At 40.2% G+C, this 16111-nt stretch overlaps 1 protein-coding gene across 4 annotated transcripts in view; it reads right to left on the reverse strand.

Annotated features, from left to right (window-relative positions):
- LOC119480730 (RNA-binding Raly-like protein) overlaps positions 1 to 16111 on the reverse strand; it is a 114880-nt gene that overhangs the window by 3705 nt on the left and 95064 nt on the right. For 3 of the 4 annotated variants that reach the window (XM_037757262.1, XM_037757261.1, XM_037757264.1), the window contains 5 exons: positions 12792 to 12867; positions 11654 to 11701; positions 9283 to 9458; positions 3531 to 3647; positions 1127 to 1296 (listed from right to left, as the gene is read on the reverse strand). In XM_037757262.1, coding sequence (XP_037613190.1) covers positions 1127 to 1296; positions 3531 to 3647; positions 9283 to 9458; positions 11654 to 11701; positions 12792 to 12867 — 587 coding nt within the window. The remainder of the gene's footprint in view (positions 1 to 1126; positions 1297 to 3530; positions 3648 to 9282; positions 9459 to 11653; positions 11702 to 12791; positions 12868 to 16111) is intronic. The other variant, XM_037757263.1, reaches the window with a different exon arrangement.

Raw genomic sequence — 16111 nt, forward strand, 5'->3', positions numbered from 1 at the left:
GTAAATAGATCTTTTAGTTTAAATGCTTCAGTGATATTCAGTTTTTTAATATTCAAAGCACAAAATGGAAGGAAAACACTTTCTCTTCAATAAAAAAACAGAAAGACTTCATGAAACACTGGTCTGTCTTTTAAGTTCTAGCTCAACCCAACATCTTACGGCACATTTTTTCCATTGAAAATAGACATTTCATGAAAGTATCAAAGTCAATCGCTGCCTTGGATGAAATATTGGGAAACCCTTTGTAATCTGTGAGTGACTCAGCGTCTTTCAAGGTAAGAAAAATACACAAGTTGTAGTAAAATATGAGTGAATTAAACCAGTTACTATCAGAAAAATACATTTTAACCACATGTTTTTAAGGCGACTCCCCAAAGTATTTTGTGTTGTCATTCCAAACATTGTGACAAGAATTAGTCTAGGAATAGATAATAGATTAGATTAATACTAATAGATTACAACAGGGGTGGCCAAACCTTTTTGATTGTGGGTGGTATAGAGAAAAATATAAGAAATCACAGGCCAAACAATAATAAATCCATATTTTCTCTAACAATTCTACAGCAAGAAAATCAGCGTTTGTAGATCAGCAAACCCCTTGTGCCAGTGTACAGTATGACGTGTGGGACTCTTTTTATTTCATGACATTCAATAGATTACATAACTATTTATTTATAATATAATATATAATCTTCTCAACACATCGGCTCCGGTTGGTTTTTCTATATTTTGCTATTTCTTCAGTGACCTTGTGAAAGGAAACCTATTCATACTGTTCTACGTCCACCGCTTCACGCTCAGATCCACAGCAGCCCATGCAGGTCTGGTCTTAAACGCTCCGTCTATGTGTCTTGAGCCCTCTGCTTTAATTATAGCCTGTGTGTGTGTGTGTGTGGGCCTGTGAAGAGCCTCGCTTCCACAGTTTGAGCCGGGGTCGACAGGGAGAAACTGTCAGTCCGGGCGCTCTCACCATTCACTCATGTGAAGCCTCGCTCTCTCAGATCTGTGGCCATGAATAATTCTGGAAAATTAACTTTCCGAAGGGAAGACAGTCTGCCCACTTGAGATCTCCCAAAGTGCCCTGCTCTTTCCCTCCCTGTCAGGAACTGTCAGGCGTTTCTCTTACCAGATGGTGGTTGCCCTCCTCGTCGTAGTCGTCCTCGCCTCCGTCGGTCATCTCTCCCGCCTCCACGTCCAGCGCCCCCATGCCCCCATCCTCCCCGGAGTTCTCCGCCGTCTCTGACACGGACTCCTCGTGCAGGGAGTCGCAGTTGTCCTCGTACTTTCTCTGAGCTTCTGGGTGAAAAGGAAGGGCACAAAGAATTGTTTTTCTTTAGTTCACACAGCAGTAGAAAACTTAGCTGCCTTTTTTTGTTTTCAAAATCTGTGCAGAAACAAAGCAAAGCGTTGCCTCCACTAGCGATCCCTAGAGGATGTGCTGCTCCATACGCTCAGCCGGATAGAAGTGGTTCGACCTCAACAAGTGACCGAGCGACATAAACCCTGTCAACACCAAATGCATTTTGATTTATGATCTAACAGAACAGACACACTCTCAATTTAACCAATGCAGCCGTCTACAGCAGCTGCCAAATTCTTGTATTTCACACCAGCTATACCAGCACAACATCAACCCCAAGCATCTATTTTCAGCTTTCCACTTAACCCAAATAAGTACATGATTGAATGAAGTGTAGACTTTCCCTTTTCCCAGTTTGTCCTCATTTCCTTTCCTCGCTTCCTCTCCTCGGACTTAGTCCCGCTCACGAGACATGCGAGCGGAGGTGTCAAGGCAACAGGCATTCAACCAAATGAGACATCCTCGCCTCAGAGCCGTCCTTTTAAAGCAACGTCAATTAAATATGACGTGTGGCACAGTTGCATCAGCTGTCCATTGTCACGCTTCTTTTATTCGTCACGGGTGCCGAAAAGACTTTCGCAAAGGATTCACTGGTGTATTCTCGCTTATAGCTCCTTCAGCAAGCCTCCACGCTCCTCCAGATACATTTTAGGAATTGTGACATCCTTCAATATGGAGCACAGAGATAAATTTCCAGGTCACAATCCAGAGGAGCGAGGAGACGAGGAGGCACAAAATGGAGAAAGAAGAAGAGCCCACTGACGGAGGACTGCAGTTGCTGATGTGATGCTTTTCCCGTGTAGCCATGGTGTTAGTGCTCTATGCTAAGCAAGGCTAAAATTTCTGGAATTCCACTAAATACAAAAGTTTTTGGGGAAACAAGAAACTAGTCAGGTGTTTTCAGACAGAAAAACTAAGCAAATTTTCTGCGATTTGCATGAATTTGACAGTTTGTGTTTATTTGCTCCAAACAGCCAATGCACCAAATGTACATAAGCTGTAATCTAGCAAGCAACTGACCCACCAACTGTGTCTGTGGGAGAGTTTCTCTGTTTGTTTGTGTTCAGAACTCAGCAGAAACTCCTGATTATTTTATTTATCTGTACGTTTATATATATTTACGTGAGATTTTTTTAATTTTTCATGTGAATTTGCACGGCGTCGGGCAAATTCTCATCTTTAAATACATTTATGGCTCATGACTTTTGTTTTTAATTAAAAGATATCTGGTACATAAAGAGTAAATCTGATAAAAAACATGTAAAGAGCTGACAAGTATTGCTGTGGGCGATATATACCACATAATGTTGTTGAATAATGCATACTTTATTTTCCTGAAGAAATCATCAATCATCTTTGCAGCCTAAGCTCAGGTAAACACGTTCAATCTATGGTTCAAATCCTTTTTTCTATCCTGTTTACAGCAAATTAAAAACTCAGCCGCCTTAAATAAACCAAAGAAAAACAGATCAAATATCACCAGCCTGGCCTCCCTGCACTGATACCTGCTGTTTCTCTAATTGATTACAAAATCTCACAGAGGGATACAGCCCCGAGTTATACTCAGATACAGATGGGAGAGACAAAACATATCAAGCAATCAAGATTTTAGGGGAAATTAAAAATAATTTTATGGTAAATCACCTTGCCAAAAATTGCTAAAAAAGGGCCTGTTGTCATTTAATACTTCTGCATGCTCCTCGCTGCTAGCTGCTCGATATAAACAACCATCTCCTTCCAACCAGAAAACATGGATTTCTCATTGTTAACACTTCTTTCTCACTTTGAACAAATCACAGTTTGCCTGGAGGACGGCCAAGACTTGGTGTGACTTGTCTGGTGTCACGGAGTTAAAAAAGTCCCAAAGTTTGAACAAACTATCACAAGCACGTCTGCAAAACATGCACAACATGACATGAAGTCTAAATGACCTTCACAGTGAGCTGCTCTCAGACTGTCCTGTAGTGGAGGGCATCTATAAAGACCTCCCATATAAACTGAGTCAGCGTGGCGTTGACACCCGTCTGCTGCTATGACGGAGAGCTCTATTGCTCTTATCTCCCACAGTGTCACTAAGACTTATGACCAGCGTGTGCTCTTAATTTCCCTCCCTCAGTGGTGGCCGTCCCTGTTCCCTTTCCTAGCTCTGACTCGTCTGTGTGCTGCTCACCGGTCTCGGCTCTCTGCTGCTTCTCGATCTTCTCCAGGCGTCCCAGCAAAGAGTCGATCTTCAACTTGATCTGAGTGAGCTCCCGTTTGATAGTCTGAAGCTGGTCCGTCTTCACCGCTGAGGGACAGAAACACAGAAAACACATTTTATAACTACTTTAACTTTGTCCTTATTTCATCTGTGCACTCATTTTAATGATGCTGCTTCATACGGTTTTATCACAGACTGCACGCTGTCATCTGTTAATGCTCTTAGTTTTTAGTTTTTGGATATCGTGTCATCACTGTGAGTCACGCGTTCCTCAGGGAACAACATCTCAATCTGGCCGACTGCAAAGTTCCCCTGCTGGGAATGTGGACCTGCTGCTTTCAATTTGAAGATTAACGCGCAGCTTACGCCCACCACGCTGTGCAGCGCCGCTCAAGTTTTGCTCAATAAAGCCAATATCTGAACAAACTGTAAGCTATCTTTCAGTCAGCATTAGGTGATTATATAAAGCGTGGAGATTGTTTAGACTTTAGGATAGTATCTGCTTGGTTAGCGAATATTGTAAATGTCAGTTAAAAGTATCTTAAAGTTATAATCCTTAAGATTTTATTTTATTATTTATTTATTTGATGGTACTTATGATCTCCATTTTTTCAGTGATAGCCATTAAATGTAATTCCCTTTTTTTTTTTAAATAGAAATAAAACCCATTTAGTAAATGTTTGCATATCAGCACCGTGTTATCATCTCATAGTCGGATGACAGGCGCTACAAACTGAAAGTGAAAGTGTTGTACGGAGTCTTAACACAGAGTAGCAGGAGTCAGATTTCACACACTTATCACTCACGGGTCGAGAGAGAGTTGACGGACAAGGCGATGGCGGAGGATTTGGTGTCAAAGCGAAACGCAAAAGTGCCTATTTAAACCCAATGCTATAAGGGAACCATAATGTTATTGAAGCAATCGGCGTGCGGAGGACGGAGCGGTCACAGCCGGTGTGTGCGGCGGAACGGCGCCAGGTTGAAACCTGCGGCCCCGCAGTGAAAGCTGGACCGGTGAGGCCAGACACACAGCCATCCAACAGTTAAGATCGAAGTAAGCGCTCTACAGATATTGAGCATAGTCTTTTCTTGTAAAATGTCCGGTGTAATCGGTAACACCGCTGTTGTCACAAGTTCAGTAACCAGTGGGAAAATTTCGTGACATCCCGAGTATTTACATTCTGTTATTACTTCTCTATATGGTAGTTTTCATTGTCAGTGGCGGAGTCCGTCATTCCCATAATGGATGCAAATTGTCTTCGCATGCACGAGGGATTTTCAGGAAATGACATGTTAGGGTTTTAAAATTTGATCTCATTGATTTCAGCCTCACTGTTTACTGTTTACTCTCCGCCAGCCAGATTAGAACGGTATTAAGTTACAAAACAATCATTTTCTATTAATCAAATTAAAAGCATTCAACAGGCGAAACACTGAGTACCTGGCTTTTATTTTGAAGCAGTCACAGAAATGTGCTGTTAGTACCACTTTGTCCTCTGTATTTCTGATAAAGTAGCTTCTCAAGGACTCACCAGTAACCCACGAGTGTCGTCAAACTACCCAGAACTGAAATCTCAAGGATTCAAAAAATATAAAAGTAATTTTCATTACTTTAATACATTATCATTCATTTTTTAGCATGATTGCCATCGCAGAGTTTATTATTACGAATTTCTTTTATAAAACGTTATTTTACTGGTCCCAGTAGAAATTAACTGCTATACGATTGTAAATCATGTTTCTGGAAAGGACTATGTCATTTGTAACTACTTACACTGTGATGGAGACAGTGTTCAATTGGTTCACCTCCTTAAGTAAATCTAATTAATTGGTAGCATAATGAGTTTTTCATCAGTTCACAGCAGGATAGCTGAACATACAAAAAGGTAAAATCATTGTTCAGGCAAGCATACAATCAAAAAACACGGATAATATGGTTTCCAAATATACATGAATATTGACCTTGGTTTATAAATGTTTGTCTTTATTTGTTTGTTTTTTCCAGCCTTTAAGATTATAGCAGTACGACTAAAAATTGACAGCTGCTTATAAACTCAACACAGCCAAATGAACTCCAAACAACTGTCTGAGAATATTGTCTCTGTGGTACCAAATTACATTCTTCTTTCCAGGAAATTATAAAAACATTATGGGACCCATAAAATAAACCATTACCATATTGACTCAACACGACTGAAATCCAAACAACAAATTCAAATGTAACACAGCAAAATTAACTGAAACTCCGGGAAGAAAAGCTCTGAAATACCCACATGCATTTTTTTTTAATTGCTAAAATGTTATTTTGCAGTCGGGAGCATGAAGAACCAGCATGTCTGTTAATCCAGGGTGATTAAAGAAAGACTAAAATCTAATTTTGATGATTGACACTTGTGTTGAGGACACTGAACTGGATTAAAAAAAACGTATATCAACGTGTTTTAATTGCATTTTTTAATGTCACACACTGACTGCAACTCTGCCTGATCATTACCTCACTAACGGTGCCACATGAGAAACGAGGGGCTCAGTTTGCCCTCCCACAGCTTCTGTTTACTGCCTTATGAATAATTGCTCTCCTCTTCCTCCTTTGCTTTGGGTCTTACACTCTCTGTGTTCACTCTACAATACATTATCTGAGCTCTGGGTAAATGAGGCGTGACCGCTTCATGCCAAAGTTTGAGTCTTAACCTTTATGTGCCATATGCAAATAACATCTGCCGAAAATAACAAAAAATAATAAATGCATCTGTAGGACGTCACCATTAATTCAATCTGGCCCGTCTCACGGTTGCAGAAACGAGGGGTGCGCTCTTTAGCAGCTTGAACCGAGCAGATTAAAGACCATAAAAGTAATAAGATAATCTCATTCCTCAACCCTCGGCAGCTAAAACATGTCATATTTTGAGAGGAAAGGGGGGGAAAAACAGACTCCAGAAGTTGAGAAGAAAACATAAAATTCTTTTTGACACCTATCAGATTCTGTCGGAGGCTGGAACGAGGACGGATGAGCGCTCGGTAAACAAACCCACGAGTTCCTGTAAAGCTGCAGCCGGAAAATCAGAGGCGGGAGACATGCGTGGAATCAGAACATTACTGGTGTGATATCATGTCTACATGTGCCTCTTTTAAAGTTAGTTTCTTTGATGTATACTTACACCCACACCACATCACAATGCAGATCCACTCCTATGTCCGTGCACTAGTATACAGTATATATGTATGAGCTAAACCAATGAATAAAACATCTAAAGGATGTCAACGCATGATAAAAACTTCTGACATATTAGCTCGCTGTAATCTTTCACAAGAATTCATGCTGAAAACAAAACAGCCCAGGTAAGATCCAATGCATGCATCCTGTACGGTATTTGCCAATAGAGCAGGATGATTAATGTGTGAGAGAAAGAGGGAGAAAAAGGGGTGTATAATGCCACACTGAAGGCAACACATAGTCTCATGTCGTTTTGTAAAGCAGCCGTCTACCCTAAAGCTACGGGGAAGCAGAAAATCCAGCTTTCTGAAGGGTCAAAAAAAAAGAGAAAATAGTGGATATACAATGATATCTGGATGGTGGGAACACGCTGAAGTGTCTCTATCTCCTTCTCAGTATCGTACAAACCAGCGTCCATGAATGTACACTCACTTCCTTATTCCAACATTATCTGCGCTTCGCTCTGGGCAGCTTACTTTGAAGATAAGAAAGTGTGGAACGGTTTTTAATTTATCGGCGCCTCCAGGCCTTTTTCCTTTTGTGCTATCAGTCACATAAGCTGCAGAGAGACAACATACACGTCCTAATCCCACATCATTTCATCAACACAGCGGCTTTAAATAGCTCGCGTTAAAAGGAAAAGGGGGATATAAGTCATTGTTATTTAATAAGCTTTATTAGATTTAGATAAGAATGAGAAATGGGTCTAATTTTAGGACTTCATGATGAACCTCAAAAATGCTATTTCGGGGATAGTGAGGATCTCTTGAATATCATAATTAAACTGGACAAAGAGTTTCAGGGCCGATGATGCTGATGATGAAATAATGAATTACTTAATTAAATTAATTTATCAAATTTTTACTTTTCAATACTGGGGGCTAGATTAACTATAACAGCAAATCATCAGCATTTACATACATCTGTAATAGTGGACATGGATCATTTTAATATCCCCCCAACCCCCCGGAAAAAAAATTTAAAAAAATAAATAAAAATGTAAAAACTTAAAAATTTAAATAAATAAATAAATAAAATAAATAAAATAAATAAAATAAATAAAATAAATAAATAAATAAATAAATAAATATGTTTATATACATAAAGGTAAAAATAAAAGTACAAAAAAATGAATAAATAAAAAATATTAATCATTATAAATGTCAAAAAAGACTCTAAATAGTTAAATAGGTGTTGAAAAGTTACCAGCTTGGATGAATGAACGGATTTTTAAAACATAATGCAGAGAAACGTGATTTCTAAACCATCTTTATGAGTTTTCCATGCAATTATGTACACCTACTTACTCAGTAACGCGATTACAATTTCCAAAACAGTAACTTTATTGCAGTTATTAATCCAAGTAATGCTGCGTTACTGCAGAACGCAATTTTTTCTTTGTACCAGGAAGGCAGCAGGTCAGTATGCATCTACGCATCGAGTCGAGTCGAACTTTGGTGAACATTCAGGCTTAATAAATACAGTATTTAATACCACAATATCCCATTCTCAATGCAGCCTAAAAAAATCATCCATCATTCACAGTCTTTCCTTAATAGACAAAATAAGCCAAATCCTGTCTTTATAAACTGACATTCAACATTGTGCGTCAAAGAGGGTTTAATGTTGAAAACACAAATCTATCCATCGTTGTGATCCGTGCATCTGACGGCTGTTCCCCCCCCCCAGAGTGAATTATCACTTGTACAGCACCGAGTGGCACCAACCCTCCCTGCTGTTTGGACGAGCAAACCTTATTTTGCTGTCCCATCTATCTAGGCCAAAGTCAATACAAACAGTGATTTTTCACAGCACTGGCAGGCACAAATTAGTCCCCCAAACATACAGCAGCAGAGGAGAGAATTCATTGACTCTGTCCAGAAAGAGGATGGGAGCTTTTTTTTCCTCCCTTCGCCATAATACCAACTGCAACTGGGTCCTCCTCACAGACTTTACCAAGCTGCTCGCGCTGATAACACCGGCCCAGACAGGCAACAATGGAATAAACACTGTAGCCAATTACACAGGCTACACAGAGAGAGTCTAACGTTTAGGGAAACACAGCTGACCACAGCTCCACAGAGATGGCCCCAATCTCACATTAATTACATTTAGGGCGTTATAATGCATCACCAGTTAATCAGAGGAGCGAACGAGATCCAGATGGATCCTGGGTGACAGGAATAGCGCTGTTTGCTGAATGGGTGCTGCTCGCAAAGCTCGGATTATATTTGTGTTTGCGATTTAGTGTTTTGCTCTACATTGCAGTGTGACTTGTTCTGAGCTGCTAGTGAATTAAATAGCTTTTTATAGTGGCGTGGCGTAAGTAGCACAGCTGAATCATGCCACTGCTTTCTCTCTCTCAGAGCTGTGAGATCTGCATTAAGCCTTTTATTTTGAAAAGGACAGAATGCCATTAGCGTAATTAGGCAGCGTTCTTTTGAAAAATACAAATAAAATCTGAGTAGTAAACACAAGATAAGTAAAAAAGCACCTTATTGTACGTACGTTTGAGCCCGGAGGAGGATGTGGGAGGTCTGGAGGATGAAGAGGAGGAGGAGGAGGTTGTTTTGATGGGGAAGGATGTCTTCCCGCGGCGGGAGGAAGGAGCGAGCACCCTGGAGCGTTTGACGGGGATCACGGCTCTCGGTGGGGGGGCCACTCTGCCATGGTAGTCAAAGAGCCTCAAGAAAAGAAAAACGTATAATATTACAATTCACTTCTTACACTTCGTCTTTTAAAAAGAGGCCCTGAAGCATTCAGAAAATGTCCATCTAGAGCTAAAAGGTTTTTCCGTTTATTTCACCATCACCTCTTTCTAAAGCCTATTATCTGTTCCCGGTGTTGTATTTCAAGATAGATTTTCTATGGATTTCTCTCGGGTTCTTTCTCTCAAACGGCACACATAAAACAAAAAGGCAGACTCTTTCTGTACGACTACCCAGGCCATTACACGCATGCAAATAATCCCCTCACATATCTTTTGAAAGTGAAGGGGATGAAGAGAAGAGGGTGCTAAATGTCAAATGAAGGTGTCAGCTTTGACTGTGCTCCGGTGACAGTAGTCGTCCGTCACGGCTCTCAACGAGTTTGACATTTAGAAAATGTCTCCGCAGATAAGCAGTCAGAACACTGGCGGATAAATGAGAGAGAAAACAAGTGTTTCCTTCATCAGCGCGTTCGAGTTTGCATGCTTGATCTCTTCAGCCATTTTGACAAGTTGACTATTTGAAGCCGCCTCTGTGGGAAGGTTACTGAATCTGACGAGGGAGACTTTTAATGAGGAAAAGTCACATATCTAGAGGGGAGTCCTATAGAGTGGTGCAGGTATGACGTATTTTTATAGGCCAAACAAACATTTATGATACCTACACATTTTGTTCAGCAAGATAATCACAAATGACGACATTTATGATTCTTAAATGTAAAATCGTTAGAAGTAAATATCTAACATTAGGCTATAAACGAACACATCGCATGACTTCACGTCATCACCACTAAGCTAAAGGCGGATTAGTGTTCGGCGTGATAACGTTTAGTAATCTCATTTAGCCACTTGTTAGCAACTGCGTAAAATAAAATACATCTGTAAATATCCCTCTCTTGAATTTTTAAACTTTTACGTGTCCTTTGAATGAGACTACTAAACGTCATCACGCCTAACAATAGTTTGCCTTCAGCTTAGTGGTGATGACGTTGAAGTCATGCGACCGTTAGGCTCACGTTTATAGCCTAACGTTAGCTTTTATTTCTGCCGATTGCATTCACACTTCAAGAATCATAAACGTAGTGTTCATTTGTGGAGATTATCTTGCTGAATAAAATGTATAAGTATCATAAACATGTGTTTGCCACAGAGCTTATTTTCTACAATAATCCAAAATCCAATGCATAAATCCCATTGTTTTTTTGTCGAGGGAACCGGGCGATGCTAACTTCCTGGTTGGCCTACAAAAATACGTCATCCCTGGAGCACTCTAAGTGCATATTTAAGACCCGCTTTTAAAAGATTCTCATTTCAAATCTAGTTAGTTGGAAATATTCAAACGTCAGCCAAAGACGATGTTTTCAACCAACGCAAACTAACTTTATCTTAATTTTCTAGCCAGCTATAGCTTACAAAATCTGCTAGAGAAAGTTAGTTGACTGTTATATATGTGAAGCCTGCTTTTGTCTACCTCTATCTGAAATCAAGAACTTATTGTTTATAAAAAATACTAGATATTTGGAGTGGTAAATCTGCCAGCGTTAGCATTGTAAACTATATGTTCAGTGTAGAACGGACAGCTTGACAGGCATAGCAACAGTAACTAAGGGGGATGAGGCTTAGCTAACGGTGTCTTCAAATGGGGTTGTGTTTGCCGTGTTCACAAGAAGAGTTCATATGAACGCCCCCCTCTTGTCGTATTCACAACCTCGTAAGTGGAAAGTTTCTGAAAGCTGAGTGTTCACGAGTTGTGACGTGTTTGTTGACGTTGCCAGAAATGGCGGAGGCCATTTTTCGGTACACAGTAAAGTTAATATATTGTAATTTTAGTCGTACATTGTAATTCTTTGAAATTTTATAATAGGTCTGAGGAAAATGTAGATATTCCCAACGGCATCATCTTTCTTCCTCTGTCACTATTCCTTTGCATTTACCCGCTTGCTAACTTGCTAAATTGTTATCCTCTGTGGCTTCTAGACGCCGACAGTAACATTAATATTGCCGTTGCTTAGCAGCGGTGATCTCATGACCACTTGAACGCCGAGCATATTGTGTACACAGCTTCCCATGTTGTAAACAGGAGCTCATGAGTTTCATTTGAAGGTCACCATAACAGTCAGTTTTCTCCTTGTTCAATCTCAAATCTGATAACATAGTTTGAATGATACATACCTGCTGTAGAAATCCTCCCTGTAGTACTCGTAATCAAATTCATAACCGCTGTGAGAGAGACAAACAGAGAGAGACAGAGGGGGGAGGATGACAGCAGAGACAGATAAACAAAGAGATGGGTTGTATTAAGACCAGCCATGTTAGATCTGTCAAATGTAAGCAGATCACACTCAAGCTGTTTTGACTCGAACGGACACGCTCTAGTTTTAATGCCTAAAACTCACCGCGGGTTAAGCAGCAAGCCTAAGCCACGCTGGCATGCAAAGACCACGGATCAACAAAGAAAAAAAAAGAAAAAACTTTCAGAGCAGAAATACAGTCGCAGAATGAAAGAAAAAATCTTATCTTCGACCCTGGAGAGGAAAATCAATGTTAAGTAGGCTACACGCTCAGGATGGCAACTAATTTATAATTTAAGGGAGAGAGATAAAATAAAGAGAAGAGGAGAAAAGAAGATGCTGTTTTTGAAATGCTGCTATTCTCACAGGAATTTTAATTAGGATTAATGTATTACTTTTTGAATTTCGAGCGATGTAGTGTTGGTTTTTTGCCTCTCGTGTTCCTGTTTGATAATTACCATATTACATCCTGGCTGCTTTCAGCGGCAGCTATATAATGCAAATGAGGGTTTATAATAACACAAAACACAAACTAATAAATTTGTAAAATAAGACGTGCAATGCAACAAACCAACAACTCAGAAAGGAGTAAATTGGTGTGAATATAAAAATGGACAAACTAGCAGAGTACACATAAAAAGTGTCCCAGTGAATAGAGAAACAACATGTCTGCTCCTCTGTCACATTAGACTGCAGTAAACAAGCACCGCTTTGATCTGGTTGTGACCAGGAGATGTGTACGGGGCAGAAAATCAGGGTCATGCTTAATGAAGCTTACACAACAGCATCTCCTCTGAGCTTTACGAGCCCCGTACCGAACAAACTCCAGTCATGGCTGAGAAATGTGGAGAGCTTCAAAAAGTCAATTAGAAATTCAAGGTTCAAAAGAAAAAAAAAAAAAAAGAACATAATAATCATATTCAAAATATTACTCCACATTTACATCAGCGGGAGCAGCAGGATGTGAAACATAGTTAATATTTATGGATGCACCTTTTCGCATGTGAAGGAAATCTTACCCGTAAACAGCGGAGAGCGGCCGTTTGGAGCCGGCTTTGGGCCTGTATGGCTTGGGTTCGCCCGCCATGTTTATATCTGCAAAAACACAAACACACAAAACAAAGTCAGTCATTCCTGTATTACAGTAAACTTAACATAAATAAAGATTTACTGGTAACACTTCATTTAGCATTGATGAGCAGTGAATTGACATTTAAGGGGATACACCCCCGGCAAAAACTATTTTTCTTTCATAACATGTCTTCTCTCAGACTAGTGGAAAGAAAACACCCAATAGCCTGGATCCATCGCCTAAATTATACAATATATTATTCCTAAAAACAGTGAAAATTGATTTTTTTTATGGCTGTTGACATTATTTTCTGCTTTATGGAGATACAAAGAGATATCTATATACTGCTCATTAGTGCTGAATAGGAGGGTTAAGGTAAAGGGTTACCATTTATATGAATTCATGAATATTCTCTACTGAGCATAACCGTACAGTATGAGGGGTATTATTAATAGAATTTCATTCAATGCCTACCAACACCGCTGTTTCCGGCGCTGCAGAGTAACCTGATTTAAAAGAACTGTGTTAATAAAAGTGAAACAACTTCCTTCCTTCAAACAGAGTGGCGGATCATGATGGTGCTGAATTATAGCTCAAAGCCCAGCCTGAGCACAAGGGAGCATAAAAGTACTTCATAATAAAAGAGAGTAAAATATCAATTCAAGCGCTCTGGAAGCTCCGTGCTAAAAAACGTTTTCATGAGACATTTAAAATAAGCAACACACAAAGCTGCAGTACTGCAGGACACATTCACGAATGTCAAGGTGCACCGCGAGAGCCAATTTTTCTGAGGCAAGCCTGGAGACCTTTTCTACCGTGCACTGGAAAGATTACAAAATGAAAATTCTTGTTGCGAGGCAGGAGAGGATCCTTGAACGCAGAAAAACAATGAAAAAGAATCAGCATACGAAGGAAGAACTCCAACAAAAGCCGGATGTATCGGGAAGCTTTGATTTATAGCCGGCTGTTGGTTCTTTGTGTAAAATCAGGTGTAAAGTTTTGTGACCGGGCCAGTCAGCGATTCGGAATATTTAGAATCTGCTATCTGTGTGTTGCCAAGGGTGTTGCAAGGTCCTTGTGTTTTGTTAACAGTCTGAGTGGCTTCCGGGAGAGGAGCCAGCGGGTCAAAACAAGCAGCCGGTCCAAAAGTAAAACACTCAATAGGCAGGGAAAAGGGTCCAGTAAACTTTATGGATGAGGACATGAAGCTATATCCATGATGTCAAGTAGAGGATGGTGCAGGAGAATAAAACTTAACTGAGCTCTAGTATTAAAAGTAGCACTCACATCCATATCCGAGGTCAGGTATGAGCTATACAAATATTCTCAACAAAAAGACGGCGCCGGGGATTCTGAAGAATATGGATCACCTGAAGTGAGAAAAAAGCTTTTGACTTTCTGCCCAAAAGTCAGCAAAATCCCATAATCTGTTCTTCTATATATTGTCTTTGTGTTTTTTTCCACAATTTTGAAGCCTTGAGTTCAGCTTTTTGTCTTGGTTTTGGCCGTCGTCATCTTGTTTTTTTTGGAACCAGTAGTGATACGAGAGGGTGGAGCTAAGTACACCCGAAGAACATATATTGCCAAGAAGTGAAAGTCAATTGTCTGTTCCATTGTAACATCAGCGCCCAGCAGCAAAGCTACGCTTCCGTCATTTTGGACTGAAAGCGACTACCAGACGCCAGAAAACGTCCGTCTAAAGTGCCGTAGAAAAGTAAAACTAAATAATTTCTATTATATTGTCATATTCTACCGAAATGGCCTGTGTTGAACAATTAAATATTATAAATGTAATACGTGTTTTCAGTCCAAAATGGCGGCAGCGGCTGTCGTCAAAAATGCACCGGAATTTTGTCTCTTTGTTTCTATACTCTTTGGTTGCCATCTTGGATTTTTGGAAACAGAAGTGAGACGAAAGACAATTTCAAGTGACCAAATGTTAAAGTTCTAAGGCGAAAACACGGACAACTCCCAGACCGGACAACGCCGTGGTAGCGACCTGTCAATCACAAGGTAGCCACGCCTTAAAGCATACCCTGCTTTATGGTCTATTTGACTCTAAATGGCACCATCATTTACTAAATGAACATCATGCTGTATTGAAGAAGACTTGAAACTAGCGATTGAGACCATAAACTCATGTTTACAATGTTTACTGAGGTAATAAATCAAGTGAGAAATAGGGTCATTTTCTCATAGACTTCTATACAATCAGACTTCTTTTTGCAACCAGAGGAGTCGCCCCCTGCTGGCTGTTAGAAAAAATGCAAGTTTAAGGCACTTCAGCATTGTCTTCACTTCTCAGAACCGGAGGTTGCTGCCTGATTTGGATGCAGCGAGGTACTCAGGAGGGCCAATTTATAGTCTGAGAACAATATACCAGTCAACAAGGTGCCCCTGAGAGATGAAACCCAAACCTAGCCTCGGCTAAGTGCCTCATAGGTACATAGATCACTTTAAAAGGCACTTACTGACAAGTTGTTGTTTTTTGCATGCAGCCATGTTCTCACTATCATTTTGTCCCTTTCAGCAATACACATTTGCTTAAATAATGTATGCGTCCGCACTGTTCCTCCCCCGCCTTCCCCTCCAAATACCAAATAAGTCCCTGCAAGTGGAACTTCACTGGGGTGAAAATAAGCTTCAGGCCTCTTTCTCCCAGTGGCTGCTCTCACGAGAAATAGGATTAAACCCTGGTGTGTTTGTATACTGCCTACTCAGACATGCTAAAACGCAGACCTTTCACGCAGTGCTGCATGACCAAATGAGTGTTTAAGTGTGTATGTGTGCTTATTGGGATTGACCATGAAGCTGATTTAGGAGATAATTATTAAGAATTTTGCTCATTAACCTGAAGGTTTACTTGGAGAGGAAGGCCAACCCTTTCATTAGCCCACATCAATCCGGCTAAATATAATTGGCATCCAAAAGTTCAAGCAATCTAAAAATTCTGACCACAGACAGTGTTACTATCTGGTTCAATTCTCCGTTGAGCCAAATCCTGGCTGTTCTGTCCTAAAGCTGGCAGGTGTTGCATCCGCCAGAGGAGAGCTTCAGCCCACTTTGATTGATACTATCAGGATAAGTCTGAGTCAAGAGTTCAAGAGAGTCCACGGGAGCAATCAATATCACATTTCAGCATGGTAAAAGTTAGGTTTTTGATTGTTATTTGATGGACAGAAAATTAATTATTATTCATTTAAGTCCGCTTCCAATGGGAAAGCCAAATTTTTGCTATTACCGGCTTCTTAAATCTAAATTTTTTCT

This window comes from Sebastes umbrosus, chromosome 21 (genome assembly GCF_015220745.1).
Source record: "Sebastes umbrosus isolate fSebUmb1 chromosome 21, fSebUmb1.pri, whole genome shotgun sequence".
In the NCBI taxonomy this organism is placed as follows: Eukaryota; Metazoa; Chordata; class Actinopteri; order Perciformes; family Sebastidae; genus Sebastes; species Sebastes umbrosus.